The following is a 16,823-nucleotide window of genomic DNA, read 5'->3' on the forward strand; positions in this document are numbered from 1 at the left end:
TCACCCTTCTCCTTTCAGCTTTATTGACTTTCTTCAAAGCTTTGATACAGAACAATAGGAATCATGCCAGGAATGAACTGGCTCGTTTGCAGAGTCCTTCAGGCAGCTGCAGTTTCCCTGTGTTATGATGGAGCTGGTCTCAATGAGTCAGCTGTAGAGATAGGAAGAGAACTACATACTTGAATAGGCTTGGGACACCTTGCAGTGCAGCTAGTAGTAGCAAACATAAGGACATGACATGATCTGACAGATGATTCTTTGGTACCTTGTATATTTTAGTCCTGATAACTGCATATTTCTTCAGTCTGTGTTCTTTTCATCACCTTACAGGTGGATCAGGAAGCCTTTAACTTTGTTTTTTATTATCTCCTCTCACAAGTAACAGTCAATTATCTACATAAGGTGTCTAGTCACAATTATATATTATCCTCTATTTATAGAAAACTTTATCCCAAAGCACTTTACATGCCTGGCATTGACGGGACTAAGATTAGAAGGGGAGCAGCTCATACTGGTTAGGAAGCAGGCTCTGCTCTCAGCCTAGGTGTTAGTAAAGCATACAGGGTAGAACCACAGTATTTTCTATGAATACAAATTATTTTGCTAATAGTTGAAAAATATGCAGGTATAAGATGTGCTCTGCTTAACTCTAAGAAGTGTATTTGAACTGTAGAAAATAAGCTGATAAGAGAATATCAGTCCTCTTGCACATCCCATTCTCTGTTCATAGGCACTGACTAGAAAAAAAGTTTTACTGGAAAATTAGGGTGATACAAAGGTCTCAGCAACTATATCATGGCCTTTGGAAAGTTCTGCCAAAGAATGGCAGAGAGACCTGGACTGGTCTAAGGTTTGGCTCCAGAGCACAAGAGCAGCATCAAATACTTTGCCAGCCAGAACGAGGAGAGTCTGGACACTGGTAACTAGAAGGATAGCCAGAAAGAGGATCATTGCATGTAAGTCAATCCATTTTCAGCTAGTCTGTGGCATTAGTTCATACAGAAGTAATTACCTTGATTTGTTTTGTGGATTAAAAGGATTTCCAAGTGGTGGTTCACTGGAGGAAACGGTAACTTTGTAATATCATTCTGACTCATTGGCATTGAGGTGTCTGTATTGTGTGTTTCAGATGGAAAGGATCAAACAAATCTAACGTGGGAAGGAACCAATCCTGCCCTGCAGACCATACGAGTGAGGAACACCACCTTGAAAGATACTTTACTTGATGCTGCTTTAGCCAGCACTACCGGTGAAACTCCAAGCAATACATCCTGTTTATAGAAAGGTCAAATGAAACCTTCGTTAAGAAATGAATGAGTGACAACACTGGTTTTCAAAAGTATGGTGAAGGAGATAGTGAGCATTCTTCTTCTTTTGTCTCTTTAAAGACTTAGTTAAAACCACGTGCTGTTCTTTATATGTGTGGGGCCATGCTTAACTCTGGACTTAGGAAAATCCTGTATTTTGTTCAGGTTTATTTAAGTGACATGGTAATAAAAGCCTCTGAACAACACACATGCTACTGAAGAAGCATAGGCCACATGTGCCTTCCTAATTCACCCCATTACCTCACCAATTTGGAGGAACCGACAGTCAAACATGAGAGTGCTTGGTGTCCACAGCCCGTAACGTAGTGAAATATTTGCTTCTGCTTTTCAAGAGAAATGATAAACCCACTCACTGGCTTGATTGACAAGCAGGAGTTCAGTGAGGTTTTATTCCTGTAACTCACTTGGAAATCATCAGAGATGTTGTAACAGAGTTGCTAATAGCTAGGCTCTGACAGTTTAGAATGGAAGGAGAACAGGTAGCAACCCAAATGGCGGGAAGATTGGTGTGTAGTACAGCTGCTTAGCTTCCTCTGTCTTCAAAGCACTTTTAATGTATTCACAACATGACAGCAAACCACAGAACTATTTACTCGTCTTACAGACTTACAGAATATGACTCGCTCAAGGCTGCTGAAGGCATCATTGGCTGTGCTGTGATCAGGTTCAGGTTGTTCCTGGCCCTCAAGCCTCACATGCCTAAGGGAAAGCCATGGGTTCACTTAGTGCTGACTGCCAATGTACAGTTGCCATTGGTCTGAGAGGCTTGTTCTGTCCCCTGCAGTCACAGGGAAAGCCTCCCAGAGCAAACTCTTGAAAAGCAGAGTAACCTGTACAGAAATATGGGAGGTCTGGAGAACTGCTGAAGTGGATGTAGGTAATCCAGCAAGAAAATCAGCTGCAGTGGGTCCACCTGTGGCAGTGAGGTGAGGAGGTTGCAATTTGCTGGTTTGTAGGCAGTCTTTGGGTGATGAGAGAGTTCCTGGGGAGCGCGTGGCCCCTATTGAAAAGTACTGCATACTATTACTGTGGCAGTGCAAGAGGCTGAGAAGCTGATGGGATGTGGCAGCTGATGTCATGTCAACTCCCAGCCACCAAACAGGATGTCATGGAGCAGGCTACTCTGCAGCTGCCTACTTACATGGCTGCTTACGCAGCTTCAGGCTCTCCTTTAACAAGGAAGTTTCCATCACAGCAAAGAAGCTACTCCATTTCAATAAGCTACTTACAAAAGCTAATACTTTTCACCCTGGGGAAGAGCAGTTCTCCAGCTTCAGTGTTACCAGATTTGTGCTTTGAAGAGACCTTTGTAAAAAAATAATTTTAATTTTAACTAAAGTGTAGATTTTCTTCTTGGCAGTGCTGCACTACTGGCCATTCAGTCAAACCCTGCTGAACTTGCTTGTAGCCATTTTATGTGGATATCTTGTAAATATTTGGTAGAGCACTCAGACACAGAAGTGTTTCTTGCTCTTAGAGTCACATGCCTGGTTCCAGGAACTTTCAGAAGCACAAAAGGCTGAAGGCAGGGAAAATTCCACTGAGATGCATTGGAGTCTCCAGGGAGCAACTGCACGCCGTTTAGACTAAAATTTCTCATTGCTGGCTCTCCATTTTTAAAAACACATGCAAGGATAGAGAGGAGAAGCCGGAGGGTAGGGTTTTTTTAATATCATAAATACCAAAAGGCAAGCACTGTTTTCACTCATTTCTCTCACATTGCAGGACCATTTGCAGATGGAGAGGGAGATAAGCTTTTTAATGCTCTCTGCATACCTGGGAAATTTCCATCCAAGTTTTAAAATGTTTTATAAACATTAATGAATTAAAGCTTAATCCCCTTCTTCTCAACCCTGTGAAGCAAGTACTAAATACGGTTTAAAGACAGGGCTAATAAACTAGGAAGGTTGTGCCTTGCCTGAAGTCACACAGGCAGCATGGCAAACGGGCTCGGGTCTTTGAGTCCAAGCTTTTGACCTTACACCACAAACACACATTCCGTCCCTCTTCAAGGCTTGCTGTACTTCCCCTTCTGGGACATAGTGAAAACATGCTGGCATCACACCTTGAGATAACCTTGTTTTTTCCCCTAGGAACAGAGAGACTACTCACAGCTGCTGTGCTATGGGATTAAGATGTTGAAAAGATCAGAGAGGGATGTGAGGGGAATGGGGAAGAAGCAAGTCACAGCTCTGTCTGCCTTTGGGAGTGTTCTGCCTCCTCTGCTGCCAATGAAGTTAGTGTACTATCAGGAGCAACCTCAGACATTTTTGTACGTGCTTCCATATAGTATTCAAGCAGAATGTGCTTCCATATAATATTCAGACAGAATGTACTTCCATATAATATTCAGGCAGAATGTGCTTCCATATAATATTCAAGCAGAATGTGCTTCCATATAATATTCAGGCAGGACTGTGGTAAAAATGCCATAATCAAAGAGAGAGCTTGGCCAGCAAGAAAATTGGACAGATGAGCCAGTAATTCACTCCTGTAGTGAATATATGTGATTTCATTATCCTTCTGTATGTGACCTGCATTTCTTACTGCTGCTTATTATCAGAGTCCTATAACTACTGCTGCAGCCATCTCTGTCACCTCTTCAGAAGAGAGGGATAATCCATGAGCCAGTTTCTCTCCAGTGGTATGAGTCAGTTTTTTCTAGGGGGATTAATGGTCAGTTGAAAAGAGTTGTTCCCAACAGAGCTGTGCAAAAAGTAGTGTGCACATGAGTCATGAAGTGGAAGAGAAGGAAACAGATCTATAGATTTAAAAGTTTTGAATTATTTCTTTTCCCTTAGCTTACCTTGTCCACACCAATTGATAACAAGATGTACAAAAGCTGGAAATGTATTGGCAGTGGCTGGCGTAAGCGGGACTGAGAGCTTCTCCCACTGTGCAAACAGACCTGAGGTCAGTCAGCCAAAACAAGATCAGTGTATACCAGCAATTCCAGCCCTTGTAGGGGAGAGATGCTGGCAGAAAAATCAGATCACAATGCATCAGCCCTGTCCTGTCTCTCCTATGACCCTGCGGTGTATCCCAACAGTGGTGCCTTTGGCCTCTTCGTGCCATTACCCTCTATGACAAAGCCCCAGCTCTGGTCCTGGGGTGTGCTTCTTCTATAGCACCCTTCCCTGCAGAGGATCCAGACTCACTTCAAATGCTGTGCACAGTGCTCATTTCATTCGCTGCTGAAAGGCAGCCAGGCCTGAGGTGGAACATGGCAAGCGCTTCGCCGCACCTGGCAACTCCATGCAGCTGCTGAAAACAAGGAGGGAAGAAAGTGGTGTACAAACGCAGGGGAATTTTCACATAAGCAGGATGTAATTAGCAGAGCTGGAATTTGGCCAGAATGTTGGGGTTAAAACACTGACTTGCAGGTAACACACTGGGATCTTTCAGCATTCAAATGCTCAGGATCTCCCATTTCCATCTTACCTGGAAGATATCAGAAGACTGTTCCCTATTTAACGTTCCTGGGCAGCTCTCGAACTTCTGACACAAAGGAAAAAGTGTCTAATGGTGCTGCACCTGCAGGGCTTCTCCACCAGCAACTGCCCACCGCAAACAGCGTCTGAAAGGATCACATCCTGACAGGACTACGGCTGCATCACAGTAAAACATGCCACAGCTGCCTTTGTGCCTTGAGATTCACTTCACCCTTAACTCTCATTACTCAGTTTTGAGGCCCCAAATCCCCACCTAACAGAAAGAAAAGATGGTATAATTAGGGCAGCCCATCACACATAAAACACAAGAGAGAGAATATTACCATTAGGTGCTGCTTCAACCTCATTCTTTGCCACTTAAAATAGTACCAATTTGGTATTGGACAACAGAGGATTAGATGAAGCACTTCTTCTCTCCCCAGTGCAGATGACTGAGCTTTTCCAACTGGGTTTGCCAGTAAAATACACAGAGCATTAAGAGTTCGTGCCTGCTCCCTCCTTCCAGCAAAGAAATCACGTTCAAAACAGCAAAACATTTTTTTCACCTTCATGATCTCACTTTCCATGTAAGCAATCTTTGTGTTTACTACGAGGATGCTGAATGTCCACAAAAGGTTAGGGAAGTCATTCATGAACTTCATGTGTGGAAAGTCCGCACAATGTTTCTACCACGATGTGGCCCACAGTCTGAAATAGAAATAATTGCAAACCTTTAACCCCGTGTCTGTCAGACCTGCAGATCATGTGCAGTTCGAAGAGCTGACTTCCTTTTGTGGTGCAGTGCTTGCAAACAAAACCAGAGGTGTTCCTGCAATACAAACAAGCATAATCTCTTCATCAGTAAGTCATAAAAAAAGGACCCCTCCTATGCCTGTGAGGGCTGCCCATATCAGCTTTTGGTTTGGTTAGGGTTTTTGTATGCCTAGGCTGCCATGCAAGTCCCTCTCTCTGTCAAGTGTTAATACAACCACCAACCAAACTTGCTGAGAGCGCCTCAGTCAGTGGGGTAACAAACCTACGGACTGACTCCAATGGCAAAGTGAGGTGGTAAAGTACAGGCAGCTGCAGGCAACAGGAAATCCAGCACTAATAAATAAAACGCCTTACAGCCAGAAAGAGGAAATAAACAGCAGCAGCACAAACTGAGAGGACAGAAGAGAGGAACACAGCATAACTGTAGTGCAGGAATCACTGCATTACAGTGAGCTTATTTCTACAGAAAGCTGTCCTGGTTCGTTATGTGTTCAGACTGCAAAAAAAAAGTGGGGGAGTGGGAGGGCTGCTCAAAGAGAGGGTCTCTATCAGAAGTTGTCAACAACCACTGTAATTAAGGAAGCAGCCAGAGCACACACAACCTGAGCCGCCGCCAAAGTGAAATGAAAGCATTTTTTGTTTGCAGCCGTAGCCCCGAAGGATAATAAAAGATGGTTCTACCGTGCCAAGTGAGGAGCTGCAGGGACACCGTTTCTAGATGGTGAATGCTCCCATCTTTCCAAAATTACTTGCCGTGGGGAGCCAGCAAGTTTCTCTCCTGCATGTGCTTTTAAAGCACTTGCCCGCACACCCCCTCTGATGGCAGCAGGCACCTTAGAGGCCAGCCACCAGGCAGGTGAGCCCTCCACCACCGTGGTAGCGATTGAGGTGGGCTGTTCCGGCACTGCTTGGTCCAGATTGCCAAATCAGCCGTCCCTTAATTTTCCCCCCTTGCACTCAGCCATGGGTGCATACGGCCCCATGGCATTGCCACCACCAGTGGGAGCTGCCGCATTCAGAAGAGCTGCACCCCACTCTCTTCCCAGGGGTAGCTGCGGTTAGGAGGCTCACTGGTGCCTTGGCAAGGAGCTGCGTGCACAACATGCCGGAACAGTGCTCTTCTTTGCTGCTGGTAGCATCTTTCACCTGGAACACCTTGGGGCCTGGGCCGGTGCGGCAGTGGGAGCTGGGGTGGGCTGGCAGAGCCAAGGACTCGGCACCAACCTTTGGGACTCTACTGCAAGGCTTTCACTGGTGGCTGCAGGAACTCTTGAGAAGGTTCAGCAAAGGGAAAGAAGTCATTCACAAATTGCATGTGTGTTTCTGAATTCATTCATTGAGTGGCATTTGCCTTTCATCCTCCCCCCGAGCCCTGTGTGCATTGCTGGCATTCTCTCCCAATCCCATATAATAATTCCCAGGTCTCCACAAGCCACTGCCTGCCAATGGGGCCCGTGGTCCCTGGACCGGGAGCTCAGTCACATGAAAAGTTACACGCAAAGGTTTAATGCTTTCTCTTGACCCCAGCCCCTCTTCCCGTGAATCCCCTGCAGTGTTTTCCTAATCAGGTGTCAGGGAAGCTTTGCACTGGGCAGGGTGCTAAAAAGGTGGCTATTTAGCTGCAGCATTTCCAGAGTCTTTGAGCTCTCTCCTAAGCTGTAAATGCAAGCAGTGGAGCCAGGTGAAGGTCTGACAAAGCTGCCATTTAGACCTGAAGTAAAAAAACCTGCTGCTTTCCAACCAAATGCATGTTGCTGTCGCCCCACTTTCTCTGGCCCAGCAGCCATACTAAAGGTTACTTGCTTCAGCAGGGTATGGAATTCATCTCTTAAAGCCTATATTCAGGGCACACAGCTATGATCCAGTATAATTTTAACCTTCACTGGACATTGCCAATATGTTTGTTACTAGGGCAAAAAGAAAACAGGTATTTTCCCTAGAGCCTTCTATCACCAGATTCTAAATGGTAGTGCAGGTATTTAATACATCACACAAATCATGAAAGTGACAAAATACTATCCTTCCTACCTGTGAGACATCAGAGAAAACACGTGCTTTTGGAGAATCTCAAATGAAAGTGATTTTTTATTAAATACAGATGAAAAGCAGAAATGTTCAAAAGCTGTTTCTAATAGCCAGTGACAGTCATTTCCTTGCCTATCACTGCAACATGAGGGAGTGCAGGTATCTCCTGCAGAAAGTTCTTGTTCTTGGCCTGATGATACCACACAGGATTTCACGTGTGTGACAGTGTATGAGTCATGAATTGCAGCTTTGGAGAGCCTGGGAGTTGTGTCTGCTGTCAGGGCCCAGTGCTCATCTGCGTTTCACATGGCCCACAGAAAGATGTGCCAATTGCACCTTTGAGCCAAACAGTTGGATAATCAAACTGAGCATTTGGTTTCAGTTTGGGTTCTTTTTTTTGGAGGGGAGTGGGCAGGCCAGTTATGAACTCCAACTTACACATGCATTTTTATGGGTTTAAGTGAAAGTCCATTTATACTGTTCTGGTTTCAGTGCCATCATTACCAACGTAACTTTCAAAATTAAATAAAATCGACAGTCTTTTTCAAATTCTCTCTTCTCAAGCATGCAGAAGTGTAAGCCTGGTCTGCCTGCCTGCCTGCCTGGCTAATTGTTGCTTTGTATTTTATTGCATCGTTTAATTCTTACTTGTAAGCCTCCAAAATCGTAAAATCTGAGTTCTAGTGTCAGTCTCTACACTCAACTGTAACTACTGAAAAGTGGCATTTCTGATTTCTTAAGTATATATGGCATTTAACGTACTTTGCTTAAATAGGGTATTTCCAGCTCATTCCAAAGGGAGACTTGAGAAATCCTGCTTCTCCCAGACAAGAGCATACCTGAATAATACAGGAATGACTTTTCTCACCGAAAAGCATTAACAAAACACATGCGTAAATACTGGGGTTTAATCAGCCAGTACTGCCTGTTTACTTAAAGGAAAAACTGATTTAACCCTTCAGGAGAGATTCAGACTACCTATGAGAATGGAGGTGGGTCTAAGCACCCAAATGGTAACATGCTTGTAGAAGGAAATACAAGTTGGTGATGTCTGTGCCTGTGATCAGCTGGCATTGCCCACCCTTGCCACATGACAGCCAGGAGACATGCAAGAAGGATTTTCCATTTCTGAAGCGCAATGAAATGGGGGAGATGGGTGATCACAGAATTGTGTTTCCTTCTATGAAGTACTGTCTTCAGGATTCTGCTTGACATTCAGTCAAATATTTTGACCATTTGAACAAACAAGCAGAAAATGGTTTTGATTTTTGACCCTGCTCAGCCAACTGTGAAGAAGAGTAAGTAGTGCAGCATGTGCCATGTCTCTGAAATACCCTTCCTTGCTGGAAACATATGTGGTATGTTTCCCAAGCTCTGGAAAGGGTTATCATTTCCAGTCCACTAAGTCATCCTTCTCTCTCTGCACACACACCTCACCATCCTCAGCCCTGCATCTAGCTGGGGTGAAAGGAAACATCATTCTGAATTGCTCTGCTGTTACCCATCAGAGGGAAGAGGATGCATGTGCACCTAACACATTATGTTGTGCATGTTTCTGAGAAGTATTGTATTTGCAGTCACTTCACAGTGGCACAAAAGAGAAGCAGCAAGTCAAGGCGGTGCTATGCAGGCACGTAAGAGCCAAACCCGCACTCCTCTCTGCCCTGCTCTGCAGAGCCGTGCCCAGTTGTGCTAGCATGCTGCCAGCACGTACCTTCGGAGGAGCCCTGGGCCAGGGTGCCGCACGGCTTGAGGAGATGCCAGAGGAACTTTTGTCTGCGCTCTCCTGGCGGGTTTAAGAAGGGTGATTAGCATTTGGGTCAGAGCACATGGAGCAGCTCCGGCTGGGGTGGGAGAAGTCACACTGCGAGGCCACACTTGAATATGGCCACTTCACTGCACTGCCCCGCGCACAAAGCCTACTTGTGTGGGGCGCGTCCCGTCCTGCGTCACGCTTGGGTTGTCAGCGGCAGTCATGGGTTCCTGGGGGTGACACAATAACCCCTTTATGCTTAGCAGAATAGCGGGGGAATTGCGGGAGGCCACTGGAAACGTAGCAGCGAAGAAGTGGTTGGGCTTTTGTATGTCCCTCAAGGTAAGGTGCCGCGGCAGCGAAGGTGAATGTGGGAGTTTGGGTATCTGGATGGGAGAAGAGTTAGGGAAAATACCCAAGGAAGACCCCATGCTGCCTCTGTGCTAGCAACATCATAAAACTGCATATTTAGGGTGCTGAGTTTTACAGCAGCTCACTCTTAAGTTGGCTGTCACAGTCTTATCACACCACTGCCTTCAACACCAGTGCAGCTACGCAAGAAATCAGCTCAAAGATCTCACTGGAAATTAAACTGGGTTTTTTACAAAAAAAGAACAGGTTTGCTTTACTAGAATGTCTCAAAGCTGCATTCAAAGAGAACTGGACAAACGCAAATACGAGGAATTGACCAGGGCCAAAACAGAAATTTGGAAAAAATACTGATACAGATGGGTTTAGAATAAAATCTAGTTAGATCTTTCTTACTTATCCTTACTTATGTATCCATCACTGTCTCCTTCGCCAGCCCCTCAGCCGTCCACTCCACAAAGCAGTAAGCCTAAACAATTCAGATATGCTAAGCAAAGCTATTCTGAATATGGCTTCTAGCCTAATAAGTCAGAGCCTTATCCAGTTCCCATGAAAAGCATCAGGAACGTTTCCTCCAACACTAATAGACGTAAGATTGGACTGCAGAACAACCATGTAACTTTTGACCAAAAAGTGAAGTTTTTCTAAAGCACTGATAAAAGATTCATGCAGGAGAGCATGGAAACTCTGACTGGAGCAGTTGCATAGCTAAGTATGTTTCAAGCAAGCATAACCATTTTTGTAGCTACACTAGTTCTCACTACTGATATGTGCTCTAAGGGGAAAATACAGACCAAACACCTTTTCACAGGAAAAAGGCATTTATAATTTCTTTATTATGGATGTGCAAAAGGACTCCCCTCTGCTGCTGGGAAAACCAGCTCCTGCTCCATAAGCATTAAAGCACATCCTAATTTTTAGAAAGCATTTGTTAGGCAAAACAGGGAGGTTTTTGTGATGCTTTCTTTTTTTTTTTCTTCCGCAATTGGAGCCTTTCTGTTGATGCCAGCTGCTTAGTCCTAGGTATCCTGAGGGAGGTGGTGCCTGTCAGTAAGCCCCACGTGGGTGCCCCCTTGGCTGTCTCTCATAGGCGCCCTTCTATAAATCACAGCATATTAAAAAAAAGGGGGGGATAACACTGACATGTGAACTAATCCCCACATCAAAGAGAGCAACTCTCCCTCCTCCAAACACCCGCCCCCCTCCTTTGCTGGGAAAAGTCTAATGCCTAGAAGGTGATTTACACAAAACTCCATCCCAGTTGTTAGGAAACTTGCAGTGCCACTTACGTGCCAACTGGAGAAGAAACCTGGGAATCAGGGTAACCACAATAGCTAGCCTGCGGCTTCCAGCATTTGGCAATTCAGGAGAGGGAAAAAAACCCCAATTGGCTTGTTGCAGCAAACTTGTGTGTATGTTGATTGCATGGCAGGATAGGCATGTATATAGACAGATGTAAACGTGACTAGCAATGTGGGTCTGTATGGGCACATATACATCTGCATGTGTCTACAAGTACTTGTATAGGCACAGGAGTACCTGTCCTGACACATACACGAGCAGACACAGATGCACACATAAATACCTCTCTCTTTAGCTCCTAGGAGCAAAGGGGGCCAAGAGGAGATATATATGAAAAACATAAGCCCATATGGGTATTCAACTGTGCATCAGCTGTCCTAGACATGAAGAAGCATGTGCCCTCTGAAAGTATTCATTCCTGCCACAGGTCTGGTTTTGACCTAATGGTTCAAATGCTAGGAATATATAGATAAGGGGAATACTTTTATATAAGACAGGATTAAAACATAAACTCTTTCCTGCCCTTGCCTTTGCAAATGCTCCCTGAGCACTAAGCGCACAAGATATACTTCCAAATAATTGACTGTCTCTGGAATGCAACTGAAGTGAGGAAAAACTATGTCTCTCTGGCTAGATAACTCTCTTTTTCCAAATCAGCGCCAAGTCTGTGCCTGTGCTGAGCACACTTCTTCAGACATACCACAAAGCATAAGTAGCATAGACAAACATTTTACTGGTAGGTCTGTATTTGCAATCAATAAGCAAAAGTACCCACCGTGTGTGAAATAAGCTGTATTAATGTGCATTTCCATGAGTATATAAATGCATGCAAACTAGATACCTCCACCAGCATCAGTGTTTCTGATTGACTAATTCAGCTGTGCTTGCTGCTCTCCCCTCCTGGCCCCCACACAGGGAGGCAGGGATGTCCTAGGGTCACACCGTAGGCCCCCTCCCTGCCTCCAGGCCATCCCTTGCCCCAGGCCTGAGGGCCATGAACATGTCCGCGTAAGCCAGCATCTCTGCCAAAAGAAGCACGTGAGGATCCCTCCCAGTGCAAGAGAGTGAACTGGAGCAGGGAACGGAGCTGGGCTTAAAAAGAAGCTTCCTTTTTGTAATCGTCGGTTGGTTGTAGTCCAGCTGCCTTCAGCAATGCACTTCGGTGTGATTGCACAAGAGCTGAGGGGTAGGAGCAAGCACCCCGGCAATGAGACAACACAGCAGCTCCCTGTGGTGGCAAGTGCTGGCTTAGAGCGCTCCTGAAAGTACGGCGTGGGGGAGAGCACCAGGCGTGCCAGGGATCCCGTCTCCCGCTCCGGTGACAGGGGCACGGCGTGCCGGTGAGGGACAGGCAGAGGCCGAAGCTTTTGTTGTTCAGTTACAGGCTCCCTCCACGGAGATGTGCAGCTCTGTGTGTGTCCGTGCCTGTCCCCTGCCCTGTGTCAAGTGGAGAGGATGTGAAAGAAACCCCAGCGTGATTGCACCTTCACCTCCAGTGCACGGAAAAACAAACACAGCCATTCTCTTGTTTGTTGATTTAGTGCAGGGTGCTCCTTCCATTACAAAACCATTTCCCTGCAGGCAACAGACTAAAACCTATTCGCTTATTGTTCTGCAAAAGAAAACGATGGGTGCAATCTTCAAGCATCTCTTCTGCTGATAGACAGAGATTGAAAGCAGAGAGCTTTCCTAGCTATCCTCTCAGTAAATGTGCCATGCTTCCTCACTGTTCCTAACTTTTCATGTTTTCTACCTCAGAAACACATGCCATATGTACCTCCCCTACACTACTTCTTGAAATGCAGGTCTTAGTACAGGAGAGCTTTGTGCTTAGAAAGTCGAGCATGTGTTTCATCATAGGTGTTTACATAGAGATGGCTCTGACCACTGAAAGCTGCATCCAGAGCTGCAATTCACACACACCTCCCCATCTGTAGTTTTCAGAGCCCAAACCCCAGACATGAACACTTGTGAACAAGCAGGAGGTTTCCAACTGCTGCCCCAGCTCTCATTTAGGACGGTGTAAACACCAAGCCAATTTTTGGAACGGGCACAGCAAAGCTGGACTCGGGGTGTGAGATACATCCTTCTTCGAAGCAAACACATCACAGGTCTCTCCGGGAGTGTTTTTACTTCTGAGGTGCGCCCGGCGGCAGTTCCTGGTGCTGACTGGGACAAGTCTGGATGAAATCTGCAAGAAGAGCAGCAAAGTTTATCTAGAGCTGGCACCAGTTTTGGTACTCGGCCGAATTAGCTGTTTCTGCGGCGTTCAGAGCGCTTTGTTTCTGCCAACACTAACACCGTCCCCAAATAATCAAACTGTTCTCAGCGCCTCCTTTTGTCAGTTAAAATCACCCCTCCACCAGCTGGGCTTTTAGATGGCAACTCTTCAGGATGGCCTTTTAGGTGGCTGGCACTTTACCCTCCTCCCAAATCCAAACCAACTGCATTAAAAAGGAGTGAATTTACATCGCAGGGGGGAGGGCACCCCAGACAATGTCAAAGGAAAAGCAGATCAAAAAGAGCTGCTAGCATTGGATGCGTGGGCTGCCCTTTCAGCTGCTTTGGGCAATGTCCTTTCAGCACAAGAAAAGCTCGAAAGAATTCAGTTAATCTGTTGTTAAACAGAGAGTCTGTGGTGGGAGACAGGTCTGTCATCGTCAGGGCAGGGAGCTGAGCTTGTCTGTAATGGCTGGGAGCTCCTTTGCCCTTTTCCCAGCACTTCATATCCCCGGCGGCAGTGAGCTCACAGACCTTGCTGGCCCAGCGCTGGCCATCTCTCAGCCGCAGGCTGCCATGGGCAGAATCTCTCTCCATAACTTTCCTGCGCCGGGTGCTTCAGACAAGCATGGAGGTGCCTCGCAGGGCACTGGCGGTGGCCAACCTGCTGCTGGTGGTGGTTTCAAAGAATTAGGAGCCCAGCTTGAGTCCTGAAGCAAGAGCTTCAGCAAGACTTCCAGTTACAAGTCTGAGTATATGCACCTCAGAGCAGCCTGCCCCGTACTGAGGCGTGGGGCCCCCGTGACTGCCCACAGGTATGCCTTCCACAGCCTCGCTGCTCAGCATGACAGTGCAGCTGTGAATGTCAGCTAGAAACAGTGAGTAGCCCATAGGCCTGCTCGCTGAGAGAACACAACATCCTGAAACAGCTGCGGCAGGCTGGGAGGTCAACAGTAAAAATAGGTCTTTCGGTTGTAGGAAACGAGGAGTGCTCTATTTAGCAAAATGTGGTTACGCAAGTTTGAACAGAGCAAAAGGTGGGGAATTAATGCTCTGTGTGGGCAGCCCGCAAGGTTGTGTATTGTGAGGACCTTGGACGGACGCAGCAGGACAGCTCTCATCAAGAGCCATTCCTCCCTTCTCTGGATCAGGTGTAGACACCGGTACTAGCAGGGAGGGATGACAGGCACCGGAGCACCACGGTGTGCTCAGCGCGTCGGGGTTTTCTGAAGTCTCCTACCTAATCTCTTTTCCTACATTATGTTCCTCTGTGAACAGAACGTCCCGTTTAGGATTGTGTGACACATGCTTTGATTGCAACAGCTTACTCTTTCTTCCTCTGCCCACAGACAGTGTGCATGTACACATGTGTATATACGTATGTATGTGTATGTGCATGTGTATGCTTCTATTTTTAAACAAAGACATCTTTACCCAACGAACATTTCCAATTCGGTGGATTTTTACTTCACTGCCTGCCTTTTCTGCTGCTTTTGGCTGCGCACTGGCAGCATGCTCCGAGTAACGGGTTAATTACCCTCCCCGTGAGTCATTCCTATGGTCTTCCAGGCAGGATTCACTATGATGGTGTCAGCGGCTGCCACAAGAGCTGTTTAAATGTCTCCGCACGTACCAGGGAGCGAAGCGCTGATTCCGGGCAGCGGCATTAAGAACATCAGGGCTTGTTTAACATTCACTGGGGATCTTCCTAAAAAGTCAGTTTGCCTCCCTACAGTTCGGTGGACTGGCTGAGCATCGCTGCGCAGTCGGTTCAGCTTTCATTTCAGTGCATGAGGAGCATTGTCCCGTGAAAGAGAACCTTCTGGTTTTGGCTTAATGGCAGACTGTGTCACTGTAATTTGATTTTAAATTATCTCCTGACGAGCCTTTCACAAGTGAATCCAACACACATGCATCTTCTCCATAACAAATTTGACTGTCTGGAGAAACAAAGGTTGATAATTAAGCTCACAGCAGTTTATCAGGACGGGGCCTAGGCATGGCCTGAAACCTCAACCAGTTAGTGCTTTAATTCCTGGATAGTTACCAAAAGCAGACCTTCTACTTGGTGCAGCTTGCCTGTTCTGGATAATCTGGCCCTTTGAGTCCTGGGGAAGCTGCTGGGCTCTGCTGCAGCACCTCGGTGCATGAGGGAGGAATGCCAAATGAGCAGACACCACTCCAGGGTAACCAGTCGTGCCAAGTCAAATCCAGAATTCAGCAAAATAGTGGTTAAATCTGGGAGATTCTATTTCTCTCCAGCAAATGCATGAAATCCCAGCACCTTTTGTACTTTGAAATACCATTAATTAATATTTATCAGATGTAAAATGCAACGCTATCTACTTTGCATAGCATGCCTTAAGCATCATATCACTGTTCTTTTTTGAGCACACACTACAGACAAGCAGACTGAGGCAGGTGATTCCAAGTGTCATCAGCAGCAAACACCCCTCAGCTGGAGGCCAGCTTTTAAAACCCATCCAGGCTTTGAACTGGCCTGGCCCTGGTGCAAGGTGAGGTCTGTTAGCAGGAGCTCAGGAGCAGCCACCTTGCCCATAGCTGCTAACACAGGCGTGTGGCTTCAGAAGCAAACATAACCATGCAGTGATTTTTTTCTGAGGCACCTTTACTCCAAAATCACACGGGAGTTTGGAAAGTGCCTGTGCTCATCTCTTTCCGCTAAGACCTGCTGTTGTGCTAGTGCTCAGGCACCCAGTGCGGCAGGCGAGCCACACTGTGCCTGGGGAGCGTGGGCACCCTTGCTCCTCACTGCTGGGGCACCGATCCCCAGCTGCACTTCCTCTGTCACTGAGAGGCAAAGCGGTTTGAAGACCCACTGGAGCACAGTGGGAGGTAAGTCCAACGTGTTTGACAGCACTGGTACCTTGAGACCACCATGGCTTCCCAGTGTTTTGTCTCCAAGGCTGCAGCCTCTGGATAACTTCCACCCCAAATGTATGTCACGTTTCCTTCCACTGAAAGCAAAATATTTACACTAAGGCAGGGTCACCCGGCGGCCACTCCTCTATGGCAAGCTGAAAGCTGCTGTGATTCTGTAAACCGAGGGGTGTGAGGGCGGAGGGGATTAGTGCAGGGCTCCAAAATAAAGGATGTGGCTGCTGCCGGGAATGGTGGGCACCAGGGAGGTGGGTGCTGGATGCGTGTTCTCATGGTGGGATGAGGATGGGAAGGCAGCGGGGCTGGTGAGTGCCTGGCCCAGCTGGGAGCTCAGGGGGAGTGGGCAGTGGGTGATGGTGCAGCAGAGCCAGTACCAGCACAAAGCAAGGCAGATTTGTAGAGCCCCAACAGATCTATCTGGTGTCCCCCACCAGCCACCTTACCACCACCCCCCCATACGGCCCCAGCAAGGTCACACCAGCGTTATTTCTTTACCTGCCTTCAAGGAGCTGCTGGAAATACTCCTGTTCTGCAGGAGTGTTTTGAGCACTGTTAAACTACCCTGGCAGTTGCTGGACTACACTCACCCTATAAAAATGCACTGAATTCAGCGACTTAAACCTGTAAGCTTCAGCCACAGGACTCGCAGCCCCTATATTCCCAGACACTCAGGAGAAAGCGTGGCAGGTTCCCACTGTCGTAACTTGCACACATAAGATC

At 46.8% G+C, this 16,823-nt stretch overlaps 1 protein-coding gene and 1 long non-coding RNA gene across 5 annotated transcripts in view; one reads left to right on the top strand and one right to left on the bottom strand.

The window, feature by feature from the left end:
• Positions 1-1,513, top strand: part of RAD51B (RAD51 paralog B) — a 430,051-nt gene extending 428,538 nt beyond the window's left edge. For all 3 annotated transcript variants that reach the window (XR_010614163.1, XM_065686722.1, XM_065686724.1), the window contains one exon: positions 1,130-1,513. Coding sequence is in view for 1 of the 3 variants with exons in the window: in XM_065686724.1 (XP_065542796.1) it covers positions 1,130-1,281 (152 nt within the window). In the remaining 2 variants the exon portion in view is untranslated. The remainder of the gene's footprint in view (positions 1-1,129) is intronic.
• A 382-nt stretch (positions 1,514-1,895) lies between these two features.
• On the bottom strand, positions 1,896-5,640 carry LOC136017958 (uncharacterized). Of its 2 annotated transcripts, XR_010614166.1 has the most exons (3): positions 5,326-5,640; positions 4,770-5,033; positions 1,896-4,592 (listed from the first exon to the last, which is right to left on the bottom strand). It is a non-coding gene; the product is annotated as an uncharacterized LOC136017958 (long non-coding RNA). The 2 variants fall into 2 exon arrangements; XR_010614165.1 differs by having other exon boundaries at positions 4,770-5,640.
• Positions 5,641-16,823: the final 11,183 nt, after the last annotated feature.

The sequence above is a fragment of the Lathamus discolor genome, chromosome 6, assembly GCF_037157495.1.
Source record: "Lathamus discolor isolate bLatDis1 chromosome 6, bLatDis1.hap1, whole genome shotgun sequence".
Taxonomy (NCBI): Eukaryota; Metazoa; Chordata; class Aves; order Psittaciformes; family Psittacidae; genus Lathamus; species Lathamus discolor.